Here is a 21,801-nt window from a genome sequence, read left to right as displayed (position 1 = left end):
CCCATAAAAAAAATAAGAAGAGCACTGCTAATAAGTTTTCGTTTTCAGGCTATGTCGATTAGAGTATGTGTGTGTACTCTCTAACTGACTGGCTGGCAGTGATGTTATGGAAGAAAGCTGTCCGTTTTATATAATTTTACAGTCAGTCCGGTAGTTGGACAGTGATAGCTCTACTGCAGCTCCAGTGACCCATCTCAGACTGCCTGATATTACATTACCAGTCCGAGGCTCTTTTTACAATAAGCCCCGACTTTTATGCTACCATTATCAATTGGATAATGGATCCAAAAGCAATCTTCCGCAATTATTCTGCAACAATTTCTCCTTATTAATCCATATCCGGAGACCAGAAATGCTGATTCTTTCCCAAACGCTGCGTATTAGCAGAAGCCCGTTTGGCAACGCTTATTTGATCAGTTACAGTTACAGTATATATAATATGACCAGATAAATTTTGTGTGAGCGCGGGACAAAAAAAGTTCATAGTTTGATATGTTTTAGTAATACCTACAAATCAAATCTTAAATTTTTTTATTTGTTACCAAAGCTTAGTTTGTTAACTGATCGATAAACGGCAACTCATTTTACTGCCGCTAACCGCAAGTCGAGCACATCTGGAAAAACGTACAATTGAGTTTTTGTAATTTTTCTCGTCAAAAATTGTGTATAAGTTATTTTGATCAGCTCTAAACGTCACACACCAAAGATTGTTTGAATATTTAATGGATCATAGTGGCTACAAAGTGAAAAACTCACTTGCCATGTTAGAAATCGCAATGTGACTGACTTGCGATTACTTTTCATCTCAATGAGAAAAGTAACCGCAAGTCAGTCACAATCCGTCAAGCAAAACTCAAATTTGTATAAAAAATATATATAATGCCCTAATAACAAACATGGTGAAGCATGCAATTTGAACATTTTGAAACTCTTGGATGCTTTGAAAGCCCACATCGCAGATTTTCGTGATATCGTGATGGTAGTCCGTTATGGGCATAATATTATGTCATATCATAATATAATATAATTATGATATCATATGTAGTAGTATCGATATCATAGCTCAACAAGTATTTCTTTTCGCAACATTATGAAAGTATTTCATTTCCCGGTTAAAAATGAAGGAAAACAAATATGCTACACACCTTTGATTTTAAGGCAAAAAGATATTTAAAACAGTTCGAAAAACAAAACAGTTAATAAAAAGCCCAATATCCTATGAAAATGACTAGTGAAGAACAATTTTCAGTCATCCAAACATATTCTAAATCGCAGATCGTCGCTAAGAAAAATTCTACAGACAAAATTTTTTTTGCTTATATGAATAATTACAAGTTTATAAAAAGTCTTAGTTTCAAATTCTACCAAGTTTAGCTAAATTGTTAGAAGTCCATTGAAAAACCATAATCATCTCTAATTTCACATATCTTGTCCGAAATAAGACCCGGAACTTTAGAGCATTCTTGAACGGTCATAAAATTTCTAAGTAATTCATAGCGATCCATATAAATTTCTGAGGGTTTCTGAAAGTTATTGGTCATATCTTGAAATTAGTGGCTTTGAAGTTCTCTGGTTTATGATAATAGCTTGCATGATGTATCTCATGCTTCTTAAGAATCCTGCTACGTCATTTCTGTTACTTGTCATTTTGTCCCAAGGCCCATCCATTCCTAGTAACATTTTGGTTTTATGCTGGTTTTATAACACTCTTGAAGAGTAAATTATGGTCTTCAGGAGCGTTATGCCGCGCAATGCAGAACACAATATTTCGGCAGGTCACGCGATCGTTTTGCTGTCCGAAACACGAGAAAACACGCACTCCATTTAATTTTATTGATTAAATGGTAACAAACAACGCGTAAATGTATCAAAGCCCTGAAGTAAATCAGTTTAAAATCCTACTCATCTCTCATCCAATTCATCTGGGTGAGAAATTAGAATGATTAAACAATAGTAAGTTCGTTGTTCATTAAGTAAAATGGGAAGTAGACATCAATTTAAAAAAATCTTTATTATCATAAACCAAAACATATTCGAAAGAACTTTTGCTATATGTAGCGTGCAACTTTCAACACGTTATAATGGAATTAACTGATGCAACGTATATTCCTCTATGCATCAATCTTCAAATTCAACCTAACTTCCAACCGCAACATAAACTAAAATTCCAAATGTTTACACAATTTTCTTCCGCATTTTTCTTTCGAAATGTTTTGTTTTTGTATTTGAGAGGTGTTCTGAGCACATGTATTGATCAAATATGATCAATTTGTATGCCATTCTACGAAGTGACTCGATGTGACTGACTTGCGATTACTTTTCCATATGGGACAATTTGACTTGGTATTTTTTTCCACTTTTCTAGAACAAACTTCTCGCATAAAATAGCCTAACTCATAGTACATATGAAAATAAAGTGAAATATGATAATTACTCAAAATTGTCAAAAGTTCAGATGTGCTCGACTTGCGCTTAGCGGCAGTTTAGAAGTCAAAGCTTTCTTCAAATGTTGAATGTGCAGCTCAATGTAGCTGCCATGGAGTTTCGTATAATTTTGAAGTTTAGCGGACAGGGAGTCCAATATCTGCAAAACTGTTGCAACTATCGAATTGCAGTTGAAAAGCGTTGCAGTTAAATGACTTTCAGCTGTTGATCGTTTAGTGTATAGAATTTTGTTAGAATTTTTTTTGTAGCGATAGAAGCAATGATATCGAACCTCGAAAATTGTTTTCCGAATAACCTAAATAACTCTTTCTAAAATACCTGACAAAAGTAAATACTGTGATTATGAATTAATTAGATCATATTTTTCTAAAGGTCTATTCTGGTTTCTTACACCTTCAGGAATATGGTTCATGTAAGATGTAAGATCGCTTTCGATTCTGCAGGGAGAGCATCGTGCTTGACTTTTGCATGCAGAATCGCATCGTTCCGCTGATTCGCCGCAAAAAAAAGATTTCGCTTCAAAAGCCCCAAAACCCAATAAAAGCGTATTTTATGTTACCTATGGATCTATTTTCCATTGTTTTAAGACAAGAAAATTCGATTAATTCAATGGAGAATAACACGTAGAAATCAAGCAATGATGCAAACCGCGAGTCGAATCATGAACGATTCTCTGTGCCATGAGGTGCTGACTCGTACTTGATCTAAATTTTGGAAAAGATTTAGGAATTTGAGTTTTTCCCAACACTGCTATCGATATCCAATATCAACACAGTAAAGATCGTCTTCTAACTGGGGTAGATTTTCCGCAAGATTTTGGTCCGCATGGCTTTTAAATGGAGTGGAAGATTGGACGTTCCGTGTCGGAATGCAAGCAATTACGCAGCAGGAAATTCATGGAAGCAAAATCTGCTTACAAGATTCCCAGGGTATAAGGCTTGGATAAAACAAACTATAGAGATAATTTAGTTTTTGTCACAGGAGAACATCTTAATCTTGATTTCTATGATCCATATGATTGCCTTACAAAACGTTAGTCTTAGTCAAAATTATAAATTTTTTGAAATCTAATAATTTCTTTTAAAATACTAATTAATAATGTATTCTATTTTTCTGTATTTCGCGGGACATAAACTAGAAATAAGTTGAAAGCGGGACGTTTCGCGGGACGCTTTTCAGCGCGGGACAAATTGTGAAAATGCGGGACTGTCCCGCGAAACGCGGGACGTATGGTCACATTAGTATATACCAAGATGAATACACCATGAATAGTATCTTGGTATATACGCTCCGACATGTTGTATAACTTTGACAGGAAATTTCGGAGCGTCTTTGGGCAAATACAACTTGCCCACAGACGGTATTTAGCTACCTACTGGATGCTGGGTTCGCCATAGAGCTGGGCGAGCTTTTCCTAATCTTAGCTCTGGTGGCGAATGCTTTGCTTGAAAAGCTGTGCTGCTAATGAAAATCGTAAGCTGTAACTTGTAATTTCCGGTCTAGCCAACCGGGAGCACTTCCGAGACTCCCCAAATCAACTGCCTCAGGGTCGGCACACTCTCGTTAGTTTACCGCGGTACAGGGAATCTTCGCACTCGGAATTAAGGAAAACCTACCAGCACTTTCAACGTTTTTAACTATTTTATTAGCTTCACTCCTTTCTCTTTTCACTTTCCTCCCACTTTCTTACTAACTATTTAGCTAACCTTAACTGATGGGGCCCCTTCTTCTTCCCAACCACCTCTCTCCTCTTCGCTGTGTCCGTCCTCGTCTTGACCGCAAGCTTCAGCCACGTCTGGCTACGTTCCGCGCCTTAGGTTGAGCCGAGGGATCGTCGGCGGATAGCTTAAGATCCAGTTGCGCATCCTAGGCTACCGATGTGTTGTCTGATCGGTCTTCGGCCAACAACGGTGCCGGAATCTACCCGGCGAGGGGGCTCTAGGACGGCGCAGGGCTTCACGGGAAACTGGGCACAAACACGACGTTGAAAAGCACGGGACAGCAACGATGGAATCCACGGTAGAACAACGGGGTCCTATGACATTTGAAACGAAAGCACACATCACAATCACGGTCACAATTTAGGAAACCCGGAAGATATCTGGAGATGGTGGCTGGGAAATTACCTGATATCCTTGTCTTATGGCTTTATATATTGGTTTCTGAAAAATAAACGATTTCCTTGACAAGTCTCTCTATACTTCTTAACTCTTTCACGATTGCCGGGTAAGTGAACGAGCTGTTACACGATTTTCAGGCCCAAGGTTCATGACCCCCATCGACTTTTCTAGTCTTCATCCCTGTTTCGTACCACCCATTTGTGCAACCCATCATGGCCGCTCCCAACTCCATATCCTGCGGCTCCTGGTGGTGGGTTGAAGAAGCTTGGTGGGTGGTTGGTAGCAGTTAAGGTGGTTGCTCCTAATGGCTATCTACTTGTATGCTAAGTGGGCCTACTGGGGGACAAACCTTCGCTTCTCATACAAAAACTACCTGTCATACATATTCACGATTATTAAAATACAAAATCTCTTCAATACACACAATTAACAAAACCAAACACTTACAAACTTGGGAACGAGTGCTCCTATTTTCCCATGAAAATAGTGAATTTAATACAAAAGGCAACCAATTTGTGTGGTATTTGTGTTATCCATGATTTTCTTCAAACATAGATACGGTTGTCAGTTCGATTGTTTTGTCGTTTGTCAGTTAGTCGTTGGAACACAATGCTACCCCGTTTTTTGGAAACACCTGATTTCTATCTTCTACAGATTCTAGAAAACTTTCAAACGTTTTTAAGTTTCTCGTAATGGCATCATGTTCCATATTCTAATAAACGCTGCTGGGTAATTAAAAAAATCAAGATAGACTAATTGATTTGTTCCTTATACTCCAACAGCAAAGCCTGAGAAATCACTTCCACGAATTTGTTGGGAGGAGCTGTTTATTATTCCAGGTCTCCGAATTGGTGCCAAGTCCATATTAATTCTTCTAAAGCACCGAATCAGTCCTGGATTCAGCGGCAAAAATGATCAGTACCCAGTGCAAAAGTTTGCAATAAAAAATAGTTATTCATAGAGTGGAATAGGATAAAATTCGCAACCGTCCAAATATAAACTCAATTTGCCATATTTAAAAATGTTGTATATAGGGGAACGGTTCGGCACTTCATCCCATTGCTCCTATTTCCATCCCATCAAAAACAGAGCAATGAAAAGGAATTTGGTTTGTTTCTTATTTTTGTGATTTTTTTTTTCAGCAGTGAGCACGCGTGTTAGCAAAAAGAAGCGACAAGATTGGTGCTGTATTTCTTTGTTTTGCGATGAGATGAATATATGTACAGTGAGATGGAAAATGGAACAGTTCCCCTAGTTGTTGTAATTCTGAAAATGTTTTTCACTGAAAACCTCAGCAAAAATAATAAGTACTTACTTGATCGGCACTTTTTGAAAATTTAACAGCATTTCTATTTACCGAGTTTTTAGAAGGGGGGAAAGGCAGGCATTTTCATCTTTTTATCATATAGTCTCGAAAACCAGTAAAAGAAACAAATTTTTGCCAAACTCATCCGTACAAAATCGTAAGCTTAGGAGAAACGTTCTGCTATAGTATAGTTCTATTTTTTTGTCTTTATTAAGGTTTTTTTTTAATCTTAAAATTAAGTTCAACACTATAAAGAATTAAATCAGAAGAATTCCCGTTGCGGGCCAACCTTAGGTCACGCCAGAAGCAACGTAACTACTAAAATAAACTTAAAATAATAACACAAAACACAAAAGACGTTAATCGTGGAATGCTAATGGGGTTTTAGGTTAAGATTGGTGTGTTGTAGCTCCGAAAGCCCCTCTGGTGGTTCAGAAGACATTGCTCCCGTAACCTTACTCCTACTGCTCCATACTCCTATCTGCGTCTGAAGGCCAGGATTTAGTTCGAACATGCCAGTAATTATAAGGATAATTATAAGGATGAGATTGAAGGTTGAAGCATCCCGTCACAGAAATCGTAATGGGACCGAAATGGGCCTCCGCCGAAATTGTGGGAGGCCCTGGTGTGACCGGTCCGGAGCCTAGAAATAACGATTTGCTCCTTTTGGGAATCCTTTTTTTTAAGTCACTTCAAGGACCTGTAGAGCCCTTGATTTTTCTTAGGAAGTTTGAGTTCCTGAAGCTCCAATCCAGTCCTGACCGACGACATTCTTTGTCCACGTCGGCCAGCGAGACGGAGTTAGTTTAACGTAGCCCTAGGTGTCCAGTACCAGTAAGCAATCAGCAGTGGTTTTCCCTCTGACGTCACAATGGCCGGGGATCCAAGCGAACGTTGTACCGGGAATCATACCATCAAGAATTTCTTTTATCCACGGATGCTTGGGATGCTCACTCTGGAGGGCGGCGACAACACTTGCAGAGTCGGTAAAGACGATGATGTGGAGACAACATAAACGGCAGCAGCTTCAGTTGAAAAGACATTGTACTGGCGGGCTAAGCTTTCAGATTTTGTTAGATTGGGTCCGGAAACTCTAAACCCGACACCTGGAGACGGAACCATCCATATATCGAACCTCATGGTTGTAGTAACGTGTTACTATTAGTTCTTGGACTGATCTCCTTAGCTCTTAAGAGGAATTCCGTGCTGTCTCCTCTTTTGAATCGGCAGGCGATGGTGTGGTCGATACTGGCGGGAGGCATTAACCAGCTTCTTGCTCCTTGCCAGTGAGCCCGCGGCATTGGGGGGAGACCGGTGCCGGCCACGTTCTTTGGGATCCGGTCAGGAGAGGGATCCTGACCTCTACTGAGCTTAAAGCGGCAAAAGAAGCGGCCTTGTAACACGCTTGCACGCTGCTTCTGCTCTAGTGGAGTCTAGAGGCCAGTCGAACGTAATTGTTAAAGGTGGGGGATGAAACGTAAATTAAGTTTGTCTGTGTGGAGCAGGTTCAGGTTCTTTCAAAAATTACGTAACGCAAAATTTGATGATTTTGGACCCCCCCTCCCCCACGTAACGATTTTTGTATGGAAGGTTTATTTTTTTTGTATGGATCGTAACGATCGGCTTGACTCCCTACCTCCCCCTCCCCCAGCGCTACGTAATTTGTGAAAGGCCCCTTAGCTCCAGGCTATAGAGCAGGCAACTGTCTATTGTCGCTTGGCCCACTCTTAATCTAGTGTGCCTGATGTTTGTGCGATGATTTTTGGCCAAGATCTTCATCAAGCTAATCCGGGACTCGCAGGACACCTTAACAGCCCGGAAATGTGGTAGGGAGGTGAGCCAACGATCGTTATCCACTCCGAGAACACGGACAATTTTCCGGTTTGAAATGGGATCACGACCAAGCTTGATGGATGGATGGAGTTGGTGGCAGCCATAGCAGACGCACAATGGCGGAAACCCGGACAAAACCTAAAAATAAATCGTTCGTTTCGCGAAGCTCGTATTTTTTTTTAATTTCACACATATATTAAATGAACTGATTTCACAATTTTATGAATGTGGCTTGTAAATTTAATGTTTGGTGGCTTGTTGAAGTTAATGCTGTAAAGCATCTCCCGAACAAATTTGTATGAAAAGAAAATTTGACTAAAGTTTTTTCGGGAACGATTCGGAACGAGCTGGTACCATGTACTTCTTCGATGAACTTACGCCGAATGGAGTATCCTTCTACACTGGACTCGATCCTGGGCCAATCGCTTCCAGTCGCCCTGAACGTTGAGCGCCCTCAAGTCCTCGTCAACTGCAGAATGCCATCGTGTACGCGGCCTTCCACGAAGCCTGCGGCCTCTTCCGGGTTCTCTACTAAATATTATCTTTGCTTGACGTTCTTCCGGCATACGAACAACGTGACCAGCCCACCGTAGTCTGCCGTGTTGTATAAGCTTAATAATATCCAGCCTTTTATACACCTGGTACAACTCTTGATTCATGCGACGCCGCCAGATGGTGTTCTCCTGTTTTCCACCGAGTATTGTCCGCACCTTACGCTCAAACACTCCGAAAGCTCTCCGATCAGACTCCTTTAACGTCCATGTTTCATGACCGTATAAAGCCACTGGAAGAATCAGAGTAGTATACAGCGCAAGTTTTGTTTTCGTATACAGACTACGGGACTTAAGCTGGTTATGAAGTCCGTAATAAGCCCTATTTGCAGCTGCAATACGCCTTTTCACCTCGCGGGTAACATCATTATCGCACGTCACTAATGTTCCAAGATACACAAATTCTTCTACCACTTCAAATTTTACGTCATTTATGTTCCAAAATACAAAAATTCTTCTACCACTTCAAATTTTTCACCATCTAGCACCATTTCGCTACCACCACCACTAATGAACCCACGTTGATTGCCAGCGACAATGTACTTCGTTTTGCTGGTATTGATCGTGAGTCCAATCGTCGCTCTCTCTCTCTCTTCAAAAGCACAAAAGCCTCTTCCACGGCACGGCGATCAATTCCGATAATATCGATATCGTCCGCAAATCCCAGGAGCATATGCGATTTTGTGATAATGGTACCGCTTTGCACACCAACTCTCCTAATCGCTCCCTCGAGCGCTATATTGAACAGTAGATTCGAGAGTGCATCACCCTGCTTTAATCCATCTAAGGTATGACGTCGATATTTCATCCACAACCCTTACACTTGATTTCGATCCATCCAACGTTATACGAATCAGCCGTATCAGTTTCGCCGTAAAACCATGTTCAAGCATAATTTGCCATAATTCATTCCGTTTCACTGAATCGTACGCCGCCTTGAAATCAATAAACAGATGATGTGTCTGCAAGTTGTACTCCCGGAATTTATCAAGGATTTGTCTCAGGGTAAACATTTGATCCGTCGTTGATCGGCCCTCACGAAAACCTGCTTGGTATTCGCCGACGAAGGGCTCTTCAAGCGGTCTCAATCTGTTGAACAGAATACGGGACATAATTTTGTACGCCGAATAAGGGAGAGGGCAAATGAGGCCGTCCAACCAGCTAACAGGCATTTCCTCGTCTTTTCATATTTTCGACATAATATGGTGCATAACTTCATAAAGCTGCTCACTGCCATGTTTGAGAAGTTCAGTCGGGAGCTGGTCCTTCCCCGCCGACTTATTGTTTTTCAGCTCTTTAACAGCTTTTTAACCTGATCTAGTGTCCTGATCTATCTATCTATCTATCTATCTATCTATCTATCTAAAAGGCGAAAATTAGCACCTGCGAAGCGCAATGTCCCAGTGGGTTATGTACAGTGGGTCCAAAAAGTATTCGTCTAGCTGCATATTCTTTAGTAAAATGTAAAACTTAGGCGTGATAGAAGTGAGATCAAAAAACTTTCTTCTAAATTTGGTAGAAAACTTGTCAACACATGATTATTATTCAAAAACAAATAGAAATTTCAATTACTTTTTCTGGTATGTAGAGAATATCTAAATTTCGTCAATTCCGCTCGCTCAAAAAGTATTCGTCTATTCAAAAAATAATCGAGTGAAACACGAATATAATAGTTTTATTCGCATGTAGTTACACTAGCACATTCTAATGATGTCTAGCAACATTCTTGTCAATATTTAATGACAGATCAAATAATGTTTTTGTTTTGTTTGAACTTGGCGCGGGAAATAGAAGCACCATGGGTGGGAAAAGTAAAAAGATGAGTTCAAATGAAAAAAAACTTATTCTACGCCTGCATAATTAGTGCAAGTTGACTTATGACTTTGCAAGAAATGTGGGTAGACTAAGGGTAGCAAGAATTCAACCATTTAATTGGTGATTGATTGCATCAGCGCCACAATAATCTATCAAAACAAATAACAGAGTGATCGTCAGCGATGGTAAACTGATAACGATAAACGATTTATTGGGCGGAAAATAAAAAAAATCCTTAAATACGAGTTCACCCATATAGGCAAGTGAGTTGGAGAGAAGAAGTGCTCAGATATGAACCAATACGAACAGAAATACATGTGAAAAGTATGGGTATAATGGGCGAGTATCACGGAAGAAAATTCAAGTGAGCCATCAAATTATAAAAAACAGCTCGATTTCCACCAAAAACATCGCTGGAAGAAGGATGACTTTCGGAAACAAGTCATGTTATCTGACGAAAGCAAGTACAGCATATTTGGATCAAATGGCCGATGTATGGTATGGCGGAAAAGGAAAATTGAGATACAGCCGCAGAATCTCTTTTGAGCAGTAAAGCATGGTGGGGGCTCCGTCATGGTCTCTGAGGTGCTTGAGCGCAACCGGTGTGGGAAAATTTCACATTATTGAAGGAATTATGTATCACAAAATGTTCATCCGCATTTTGAAAGAAAATTTGAACGCCAGTGCTGAGAAATTGGGCTTACAGGGAACATACATCTTACGGGGTGATAATTACCTCAAGCACACAGCCCAAAGTACTAAGCTGTAGCTACTCTATAATACCCCAATCAACTCAAAACGCCTCCTCAGATCCCAGATATATATCCAATTTAACTCCATTGGAAGGTTCTGGACGACAAACTTTTCGTGAAATTCGTGAAAGTCATATTTCGAACAACAACGAATTGAAATTAGTGTTGAAAGAAAAATGGAAGAATATTCCGGCCCCCATTACGGCTAATTTGGTCAGTTCCATGCCACAAGAACTATAGCCCGTCATAGATATACAGGGGAATCTAACGAAATATTGAATTCCATTCTACAACTCCTGTTTTCGTTTCAAAAGCGCGCTAAACCTGACTAGACGAATACTTTTTGAGCCCGTATTTAATGAATTGTTATGTTTTGTTACCTTTGTTTTTGTTATTGTTATGTTTTTCTGTTTGATTTTAAACAATAAAGATGAATTGATTAATTTACTACACAATGTAATCGATAGTTTTATTTTTTGAGCTTACTAGATTCTATCTTTGACATTTTCTAGAAAACACACAGCTAGAAGAATACTTTTTGGACTCACTGTAATTCCAATAAGAAGAAGAAACAAAATTTGACAAGCCAAATGTGTAAAATCTTAGTTTTTCACTATTTCAATATATAATTTCAGGTCTAGTATTCTATAACACCGAAAAGGCGAAAAAAAGCACCTGAGCCTAATTGTCTCGTAGAATTTGTTATGTCTAAGGTTTGTTCAATCAAAAATCTTTAATTAAAATAACAAAGCTTTTAATTGTTACAAATAATGAAACCATTTAATCTTACCTTGGACATCTACTTGTGAAAGAGAAAACTATGCATCCGAATTGTCACAGTTGATTACCATCGTATACAAAACGTGCTTCTACATATGTATGAGTAACTACAGATCAAGCTACATTATTTAAAGAAGCAGCAGTTAGAATGATTTTTTTTTATTGAATCTCCAACTCCAATCGAGCATTTAATAATTTACACCCACCTTTTCTTTCTATGATCTGACATATAAATGATCGATTTCATTGATTACACCATTCTACACCGAGCAAAAAAAATTAAAACATACAATCTTTCAAATCAAATGAAATAATTCCAAACTACTCAGTGAACGCTGTTCTCATGTGCTCCAGGTATCAACAGAACATAAAACCTATACAGCAATGCACAAAGCCGCAACACGTTGGCTGTGTAGTGAACACGGCCCACCTCACATGCTGATGATGACAGGCAACTCAACGGACTAGACATCGTACAGGCAGTCGTGTGCGAATCTTCGGCAAACCTGCAAGTCTGAGAGTATCGTCTAACCCGCTGACTACGTTATCCACTCGAACGATGGATTCTAGAGAAATTTTATACAGTTAAAGTATGCTCTACGCCGAAAAGAAAAGAACAAACGTAAGTGATTACCCCCAATATCACAAAATTCAGCATTCTGGAAATCACTCGAAAAACACTGCCCTTTATCGATTAGGAGTGATTAACCATCTTACGGGAAGCGAGATAGGAAACAATATGCTGTGACTGGTTTATCGCTTTCAACACGGCACTCGACGTGCGTCAAGGGTGGTGTATTTTTGTTATGATCAATTATCGTCATGCCTCTATAACAGTTTCCCATGCAGTGAAGCCCGCAAGATAATGAAAAAGTACTTAGCGGTTGGATGAAAAGATCACTACAAAAAAAGCCACGGAATTTAAACACAGCCCGTCCAAGGGCAGAGTTTCTCTTTCAGACGGGTTTCGTCAGTGTCGCTAGTGAAAGGAATATTCGCATGTATATGCTTAGATCAACTGAAACACGATCGTGGAGTGAAACCAGAAGATTTGTCGAAGTTTGTATTTTGATCGATTTCGTAAACAGTACTCTAATGAGTAACACTAGTTTATGAGGTTTTTGAACTCAGGCATTATTTGCTTTCCGTTTCGAAGTAGTTAATAGGTATATACAGCAATTTTTATACGAGTAGAACAATCGAATGTAAAAGTAATTAGAAACATTTCCAGAGTAGACATTTTCAAAATACGAATTCTCTACTTTATAGTATTAAAGTTTTAGAAATGTGTTCTATTTTGGGAACTAGTGTAATTGGAATAATGAATTAATTGCGCTTATTTCAGCGAATCCAGCCAAAAGAGAACCATATAATTTACATATGTACAGCGAAATGATCAGATTTGTTGATTGTGCGCATTGTATTGTTACGTAATTTATGATTAAAACCTGCTTCGTTTGAATACCGCTTTCGCTCGGCGATTGTTTGGAATAAACATTTTATATATTTTGCTTGCTTTTGCACTTTTAGACATGTTATACTCGCAGTTTACTACCCATGCAAAGAGCGCGCACGGTAGAACATCACCCCATGACACACAGGAAGGGGAGGGGATCGGACGAGCAGAATGATATCACCGCATCCAACACTGTTTAGGTTATTGGTAGCAATAAACATCTGCCTTGTGGTAACGGTGGTGGCCAACAGCGACTTGGAGCCGGGTCTGCTTGCTGTTCCGGTGCTGGTGAATGAGAATACGCTCGATGACTTCAGTGCGCACGGGCACGAGCTGACGCAGTCGCAAAACTTTCAACGGCAGGATGCGTTGGTGAAAGCGTGCGCCCAAATGAGGGACCTGCAGGAGTACAAATCGCTGGATGAGCTGAACACGTTCCAGCTGAGTCATCTGCTGGTGGACGAAAAGCATAAGTTTCTGTACTGCTATGTTCCGAAGGTAAGTTTTGGTTCTCTTTCAGCAGTACGCGCAAAATTTGTCGCAACGTAATGTGTTGCGATGCACGAGGGTATGATGAATCAGCTAACTAAGTGAGCAAGCTTACCCAAAATTCTACTTCTAGAATATTATACTCAAATGAAACTCAAGTTTAGAGACAAGCATTCCCATTAGCTGCACATTATTCAAATACATATTGTCATGTGCAGAAACTCGATTCAGAATAATTCCTATTTATATAAATCTATAAATAAGCGTACACGCATTGCCATTACTACATAATTGAAGAACACAGCAATATCAGTATAGTGTACAATGTTTTGTGCAATGCTGACGAAAGCCGTCGTTACAGCAGGAAATGTCCCAATAGTGACGAGCACTAATGTCTTCACTGCTGTACATCGCAACATTTATAACTACCACGATATGTGCTCTCTTCAAACAAATGTTCACAATGACAACGAAATCATGAACGTTATTTCATATGTTTTCGTCATTTCATAATTTTATATAAGAAGGATACACAATTTGTTTGGATCCATTAGATCTCGCATGTCAAAAACGAGTTAGTTCTATTCCATTTGACTCCATTAAAAATCTAGACGCTTATAGAAAAACTGATAGAAAGCTATATCTGTTAGGTAGTGATTCAAATGAAATTTTTTATATCGTCCACTAAATAAGTTCTACACAAATTCCTACTCAATGATTGACTGGTGCTTCAACGCAGTAGGTCTACAGGCTTCGGTATTGCACAAACTCTTATGTAGTAAGTGTACTGCCTCTAACAAAGATAGACTAAATAGATCCTCTCATTTTGCAGGTTGCCTGTACCAACTGGAAACGTATCCTCATGATCATGACCGGTAAATGGAACGGTACAGATCCATTGCAGATACCTGCCGACAGTGCACACTCGAACGGGATGTTCCAGACGATGGATTCCTTGGGACCTGAAGAACAACGAAATGTCCTAACGGAATACAATCGGTTCATTTTGGTTCGACATCCATTCGAGAGATTGCTATCTGCCTTCCGCAACAAACTTGAGGGGAACTCCAAAAGTGCAAAGTATTTCCAGGTAAGCTAATTCCTTCTGCATATTCGATCCTGAGGCTAATAGTTGCGTGTTATTTTAGTCACGGGTGGGCAAAACCATCATCAGATCATTCCGTCCGAACGCTTCAAACGCATCGCTTGAGTTTGGTCACGATGTAACCTTTTTGGAGTTTATTCAGTATCTGCTGACGCCGGAGTTGAGCCGCAACTCGAACCTGTCCTTCAACGAGCACTGGGAACCCGCAGCGAAACTGTGTCATCCTTGTCTGCTGCAGTACAATATCATCGGAAAGTACGAAACGCTGGTAGACGATTCGACCCTTGCTCTACATTTAACTGGAATGAGTGGGATTAACTTTCCAATCGTCTACAAAACATCCGGTACAAGCGAACGGTTACGAAAGTATTTCAGTGACATTCCACTACCAATTATTAAAAATTTATACAAACTCTACGAAGACGATTTTCGTTTATTTGACTACGGATTGGACGATATTTTAGGTTTCGAACTAGGATAACGTCCAACAACACCAACATTTCACTTCCTAGCAAATTTCAACAAAGATGTAACAATCAACCAAGAAAATGTAATGCTAGTGCAAACTACTTAGTAGAGACAAAGATTAATGGTACAAGGTACCGGGTTGCGTCAGTTCCAATGAACTAGAAGACTTACTCTATTCAGATTTTACAATCAGTTTTAAACAATGAAAGCAAAGCCTTAATGACAATATTAGACATAAAATAGTTGATGTAGAATATTTATTTATGTATGCATAACTACGTTTTCGAGTAGCTCACACATTGGTGAATGTGGCACCAAATTAACATACTCAAATTGTACAATTACGTAATGCTAACATATAAATCTGACCGTACATGATTTTAGGAAATGATTCGTTTTTTTATATTGATACGTACTTATCAAAATTGTTAAAGATAACTCTGTGATGACAACTAACCTGAGCAATAAATATAGACAGCTTAACGCTATGTTTTGAGTTATGATGGTAGAGTTCACATTGTTTTTAACTTAAACATGATGACAAACCTAATGATAAGGATGAGGACATTAGATGTAGACTTTATCATAATTATAGAGAATTCAGACTACAATTTTGATATAATGTTCTCACATAAATACTCTATGTTGATTTGAAACTTCAGTCCAAGAATTGTTTTCGGGAACACCGTTCTCACTCACAGCTTATTAATTTAGCCCGATTCTGAAACTAAGCAACGATCGTCTGGTGCAACGTCCAAAGAAGATGCACCAGCTAACAGAGGGAACCAAGATGAAATTGCCGAACATCCAACATTGAATAATACGACATAATAATGAAATGAAAATATTATAATTAACTGCCAGGAAACAATCGAATATATCGACGATGAATAAAATCGAGTTCCAGAATCAAAGGGTCGTCAAGTTTCGTCGCATTATTGTTCAGGAAGGAGGCAAGAGACAAAAGAATCGATACTCCAACGATAATCCTGACCTTAAGTGGAACTGTGGCGTCGAATTACATTGAAGTGTCTGTCGTAACTCGATATTTCGGGTTTTATCGAAATTTTGCTGAAATTGCACTTTTTTCGCACTTGTTTGAAAACACGTTTATTCCACTTCAAATCATCCAACAAACTGAGGTAATTCTTCCAAGCCTACTATGATTCAAAACTTTCACCGCATCATTTTCAAATATCCTACGCTTGCTGCGATTAAACTTTTTATTTGTTTACTAGCAGACCCGACGAACTACGTTTCGCCTAAAATTGATTAGTTCTCGAGTTATGCAGAAATTTTGGTTTCATTTGTATGGGAGCCCCCCTTTCCAAAGGAGGGAGGGGTCTCCAACCATCTTAAGAACCTTCCCCGACCCCAAAAACCTCTGCATATAAATTTTTACGCCGATCGGTTCAGTAGCTTCGGAGTCTATAAGGTTCAGACAGACAGAAATTCATTTTTATGTATATAGATTTTGCTCTTTCATTGACACCATATGATATCTAATGTCATACGCCTCCGGTCCACCCATTATTCTGCCCTTATGTCAATTCAATTATATTATCTATTTTGAATACCTTATGCTTGCAGCGATTCCATACATATTTATTCATCCATCAATTAGTAATGTGTATTTAGTTACACCCAGTTTTTTTGTACGCGGATGGAATTTATGAATTACTTGGTAAACCTGAATTATCACAGCTCTTTAAATACCACCTGAATTTTCTTTGATTTTATGGGATTTGGGGCTCGGGGAAAAGGATTTGCATTAACCGCTCTCAATAACCAACGAAAAACGACAAAAGAGAGACAAAAACATCTTCGAATTAATACAAACCATCAAACCAAGTTTATTAAACTTGTATACAGGTGCGAAAAAACAGAATCGGATAGGTAGCCCCCACCGATAAAACACTTCGTTCTCGCTAGAGATTTTTTACCTTGGCCGTTACAAATAGGGGAACTGTTCCATTTTCCATCTCACTGAACATATATTCATCTCATCGCGAAACAAAGAAAGACGGCACCAATTTCGTCGCTTCTTTTTGCTAACATGCGTGCTCACTGCAGAAAAAAATCACAAAAAACAAACCAAATACCTTTTCATAGCTTTGTTTTTCGTGAGACCAATATCGGAGCTATGAGATGAAGTCCAGGAGCAGTAACCCTATTCAATTAACTTTTTGTCCTACTGGTCTCCGAAAGGTTAGGGGGGGGATAATAAAAACTAAATATTGAAATAAAAAAAAATCAAAAAACTGCTCGGATTTGTTAAAGAATGTTTTGAAAATCCTTAAAAATAATCCGAACTTTATTTTGTTGCCCCCTCAAAATATTATTTTTTGGCAAAAAAAATCCGAGTGGGGGGGGGAGACAAAATAGTTCTTAAACATTTGTATCGGCCCATGAGACAAAAAAAAGAAACGTGGGGTTTGAGTAAGGAGTCGAAGAAGACTGAGAGAAGAAATTGTATGATTTGCTAGCAAAAGTTGTTCAAAAAAGATGACAAGATCGAGATCCCGGTTCAGCAGATAAACTAAAAAGTCTTGGAAACATTGACAAGAAATGTAATTTTTATGTCATGGGGATGGGACTAATTTGTTTATAACTTTTTTCAGAAGTTTTTTGTTTTCCATATGAACCTGTTGCCCTTATAGGTCCCGAAAACTTTTTCTAAAAGTTCATTTCTCTAAATATGATATTGGCGGCGTGAGAGCCGAATCAATGTCATAACATTCCATGACATTTTTTGAATTTCGCGCTCATGGCTGACATTTTGTAGTTCGAAAAATAGTGATAATATTAGAAGTTCTAGAATCCTTTAAGCATTACATGTTAATCAAAATCTGAATTGTAAATAACTTTTGAGAAAAGTTTTTAGCAAATTAGTGATAGTAATCCCATGCAATTTTTGTTTGATATTTCCCATCACTGCTTGGAAATCAAACAGCTAGACTATAGAATCAAGTAACTCGAAGCGACCCTTCGCATAGGTTAAAGGTAGAACGCCTTTTCATTGTGAAAGAAAACATGACTACCGCCATCGGGGGTGACAATGGATCTGGGGGGTGAGAATGGATCATCGTTCTAACCAGCAGCCTGGTCGGATAGCAAAATCGTTCAAAAAGGTCTCTTATATTTTAGTCTTCTTGCCCTCAGATACATTCAATCTATTCTACAAGCATTACAAGTACTTGAAAGAGTGACCAATTCTCACCCCCATTTGACCCATTGTCATCCCCGACGACGGTATCGAGAATCTGCTTCAAAAAGAAAGTATCCTGGAACAAAACCTGCTACAGCTACTGAATCGATTACAATCAAATTACGTAAGGCAATCAAACTCATCAAATGCTTTAGCCAAGCAAGCCTATGGCACAGCAGAGATTCGCATTCTATACCAGCCCGTTGCTGGACGGCATGAAGTGCGATCCTCTCGTTTAATAAACAATGTGCACTCGCTTGACTGTGGATATACAACAGTAAAGCACATGTGGAGATTGGACAAATAAAGCATCCGAAAGATATTCAATTTGCAAAAAAGAGAGCTGATCGCGGTGGAGGTTGGTACTCGGATTCTGATGGCTTTTCCGCAAACGTGACCTTTAAGTGGTCTTGTTGTGTAGGGGTTATCACGCCTATCTAGAGAGTATGAGGTTGAGGGTTCGAGTCCCTCCAAGACACGTGGATTCTTTTTCGCAAATTTCATATCAATTAGTCCATTTCGAAACATATGCTGTGCATATGCACAGCCAAGATATTTAACAAATCCGATTTTTTTTCCGAGCAGCCCAGAGAACAAACACCAAAAACGACTGAAACCATCAGAGACTCAGGGAGTGGAATTTAGGTCCTAGACGAGGATCAGCAAATCCCAAAGCTGCTGGTCTAGAGCCACGGCAGCTTCCGGGGTGGGAACTCAAGGCCTCTTTTATTATCCCTGGTCCCCATAGGGTCGTTTAATTACTTTTTCTTGGTCTGTGAAGATAATTCCCTTAGTGGTTCTATGTAGTCTTTGTTGGTGTGAACAACTACCTTGCCACCAATCATCTTGTTGTGGTATACCATATGAGCTATACCCACCTTGTTCTAGACATATCACCGTTTGCGCATCACGCGCCTTTTCTCTCATTCTCCAAAGTGAACTCGTTACGAACAGTCGTGATTAATAAAAGTTATTTTTATGTTTCGTTTATTAAACTCAGCCTTTTATTTTCAATCGAAAGTCCAATAGTCTTAATGTGGTGGAAAGGCGGACAATAACAAGGCGAACGAAAACATCGGAAAACAAGATTCTTGGGACTTACTACTAAATGGACAGTTATGGTTCGGAGGGCCATACAAATTTGAGTATAAAACATATTTTCTTCACTTTTTGTTTTTTTATTAAAGACTAATGAAGTGAGAAGGGGGTAATTGGGTGAGCCCACCGGTTCGTTGCTGCCGTTGCTGCTACTGATGATCGATGGATGTTTTGAGGCTTCTGACGTTTCTTCTCGGGATCGCTTCACTGGCTTCTTATTCACTATCAAGCTTCCACAGCATAAATGGTGGAGCCTAAGTGGCAAATGGTGGAGCCTAAGTGGCAAGTGGCTTTATTTTGCGGGTCCGGAGGGTGGTACCCAAGCGCGCACTTTCTCCTGGTCGGGGTCCGAGCGAGCTGACACCATACTTTTTGGCAAGGTACAGTCTTTGCGGAACGTCACTAAAACACCTTTGCCACTTCCGACCACTATTCACTGCAGTTAATTGTCTGTTCACCACACACGCTCGGATTCTTCGTACGTTGACTATCTATGATGGCCTGACTCAGTTGGCATTTACTTTTTAAAGCGGTGCCTAATTACCAACTGTTGTGGTGATGCCAAACAAAAATCCGTACTCACTGTTTATATCAATGTTTAATGCGTTTTAACGTAATCAAACACAAAAATGTGGAAACAGTCGATTATAAAATTAAACATACAATTTGAATTAAAAAAATAACAATAAATATTCTCCGAACCATCAGCTGACCTTTCCAACACATAACAACATTGTTACCAAAACGGTTGGTAACACGACACACCAAATAACTCCAAATCGGAAAGCGACGATCAAACTCCAGTAATGGTGTCATCAACTTGGTGAAATCAATTCCGAAATAACCTTCGCACTGCACTGAGAAAAGCTAAGCCTAATTAGAAATAAAAACCAATGCACTTCCATATGATGAATTCCGACAACAATACAGAAGAACTCTTACTCCAAAACCCGGCAGCTCATGGTGACAGCAACTAATGATATTAGATTAAACAAACGCTCGAGACCAACACCGAAGCACGAATATCATCAGTTATCCGGAGAGTCATTGGTCAGTAGAGAACCCATCGGTGTGGAAGTCACGGTATCACCGGAACTGACGGATAACCCTCTACACCTTTTGACAACCGTAACAGGGTCGAAGCGAGGGAAACAAAGCTCCCCCTTCAGGACAACGTGGGACGCGAGACACAATCAAATTCGAATTACCGATATCAAGATACAGTTGGAGAACGCGTAACTTGGCTGCCACAAGATGGAAGGGAACGCGAACGAAAATAAAATAACTCTTTTTGCGACTCTTTGTTGTTTATCAACTGTGATATGGAATTTTTTGGAATTAGTTTTTATGAATTATCAAGATTTTTTTATTGTTATTAGATCTTGCATTTGGTTATTGATTCATGCCAAAATAATACTTCATACTTCCTTATTTTTACTTCTTTTTCCTCGTTCATTTTTCTTCTTTCTTTTTTCATTTATCCATTTTCCCTTTCCCGTTTTCCTTCTTCACTCTTCCTTCATTCTTCTTTCATTTCCTTACTTGCTCTTTTTACCTGTTTCTTCTACCTTTTTCCCATAGCCTTTATTCTTTTCTTCTTTCCTCCTTCTTCTTTATTCTTTCTTCACCTTTATTTTCTTCCTTCTTTTATCCTCTATCCTTTTTCCTTCTTTTATCTTATTTTTTCTTTATCCTTTGTCTTTCCTCCTTCTTCCTTCTTCTTTTTCCTTTTATTTTTCATCTTCCTTTTCTCTTCTCTCTTTTTACTTCTCTCTTTATCTTTCTTTCTTCGCTTTTTCTTTTATCTTTCTTTCCTTCTTCCTTTTCCCTTCATTATTTTTTCTTTTTTCTTCATTTTTTTCCCTTCTTCAACGTCACAGCGAACTCCATCGATCAACTCGTTGTTCCACCGAGCAACAATCTACCCATCAATGCGCTATTTCCAAGCAGAGTCTCTTAATTCTCGTGTATACATGGATGAGACAGTGTGCCATGAGCTGCAAAAGCTCACGTAGCACCGATTCTGTGCGACGAGAGAAGCTGGCGCGCGCATAAAATAACTGAGTGAGCGTGTCTCAATGTACGTCTCATGAGACTCATCTCATGCGCTAGGAATGTATAGTTGGCGTTACTTAGGCGACGATATTATTGAATGAAAATTTTCCGCCCAAGCTGTTTTACGCACCTCCGCTGTTGTTTGCAAAGGTTTGCCATGGCAAACAGCGCATGAGCTGATCGCATTGAGATGTCTCAAAGCGACTCACCAATGTTAATGTGAGGTACACAAGCTTCGTGAGACTCGCGTGCGCTAAATTTTATGTGCGCGTAGCAGTCGTTGCTCAATCTCATCCTTTTTTGTACGCGTGCATGATGTC

At 39.3% G+C, this 21,801-nt stretch overlaps 1 protein-coding gene across 4 annotated transcripts; it reads left to right on the top strand.

Annotated features, from left to right (window-relative positions):
• The first annotated feature begins 12,065 nt into the window (after nt 1-12,065).
• On the top strand, nt 12,066-15,630 carry LOC134213813 (carbohydrate sulfotransferase 11). Of its 4 annotated transcripts, none has more exons than XM_062693165.1 (4): nt 12,066-12,224; nt 13,133-13,556; nt 14,380-14,637; nt 14,696-15,630. In XM_062693165.1, exons 2-4 carry the CDS (start codon nt 13,230-13,232, stop codon nt 15,131-15,133), a joined length of 1,023 nt encoding a protein of 340 aa, XP_062549149.1. In that variant the 5' UTR covers nt 12,066-12,224; nt 13,133-13,229; the 3' UTR covers nt 15,134-15,630. The 4 variants fall into 4 exon arrangements, with proteins under 4 accessions (XP_062549149.1, XP_062549153.1, XP_062549151.1 ...); XM_062693169.1 differs by lacking the exon at nt 12,066-12,224 and adding an exon at nt 12,257-12,392; XM_062693167.1 differs by lacking the exon at nt 12,066-12,224 and adding an exon at nt 12,457-12,603.
• Nucleotides 15,631-21,801: the final 6,171 nt, after the last annotated feature.

Source organism: Armigeres subalbatus, chromosome 2, assembly GCF_024139115.2.
Source record: "Armigeres subalbatus isolate Guangzhou_Male chromosome 2, GZ_Asu_2, whole genome shotgun sequence".
Lineage (NCBI taxonomy): Eukaryota > Metazoa > Arthropoda > Insecta > Diptera > Culicidae > Armigeres > Armigeres subalbatus.
Note: the sequence above shows the minus strand (reverse complement) of the source record. Positions and strands in the feature narration are given on the sequence as shown.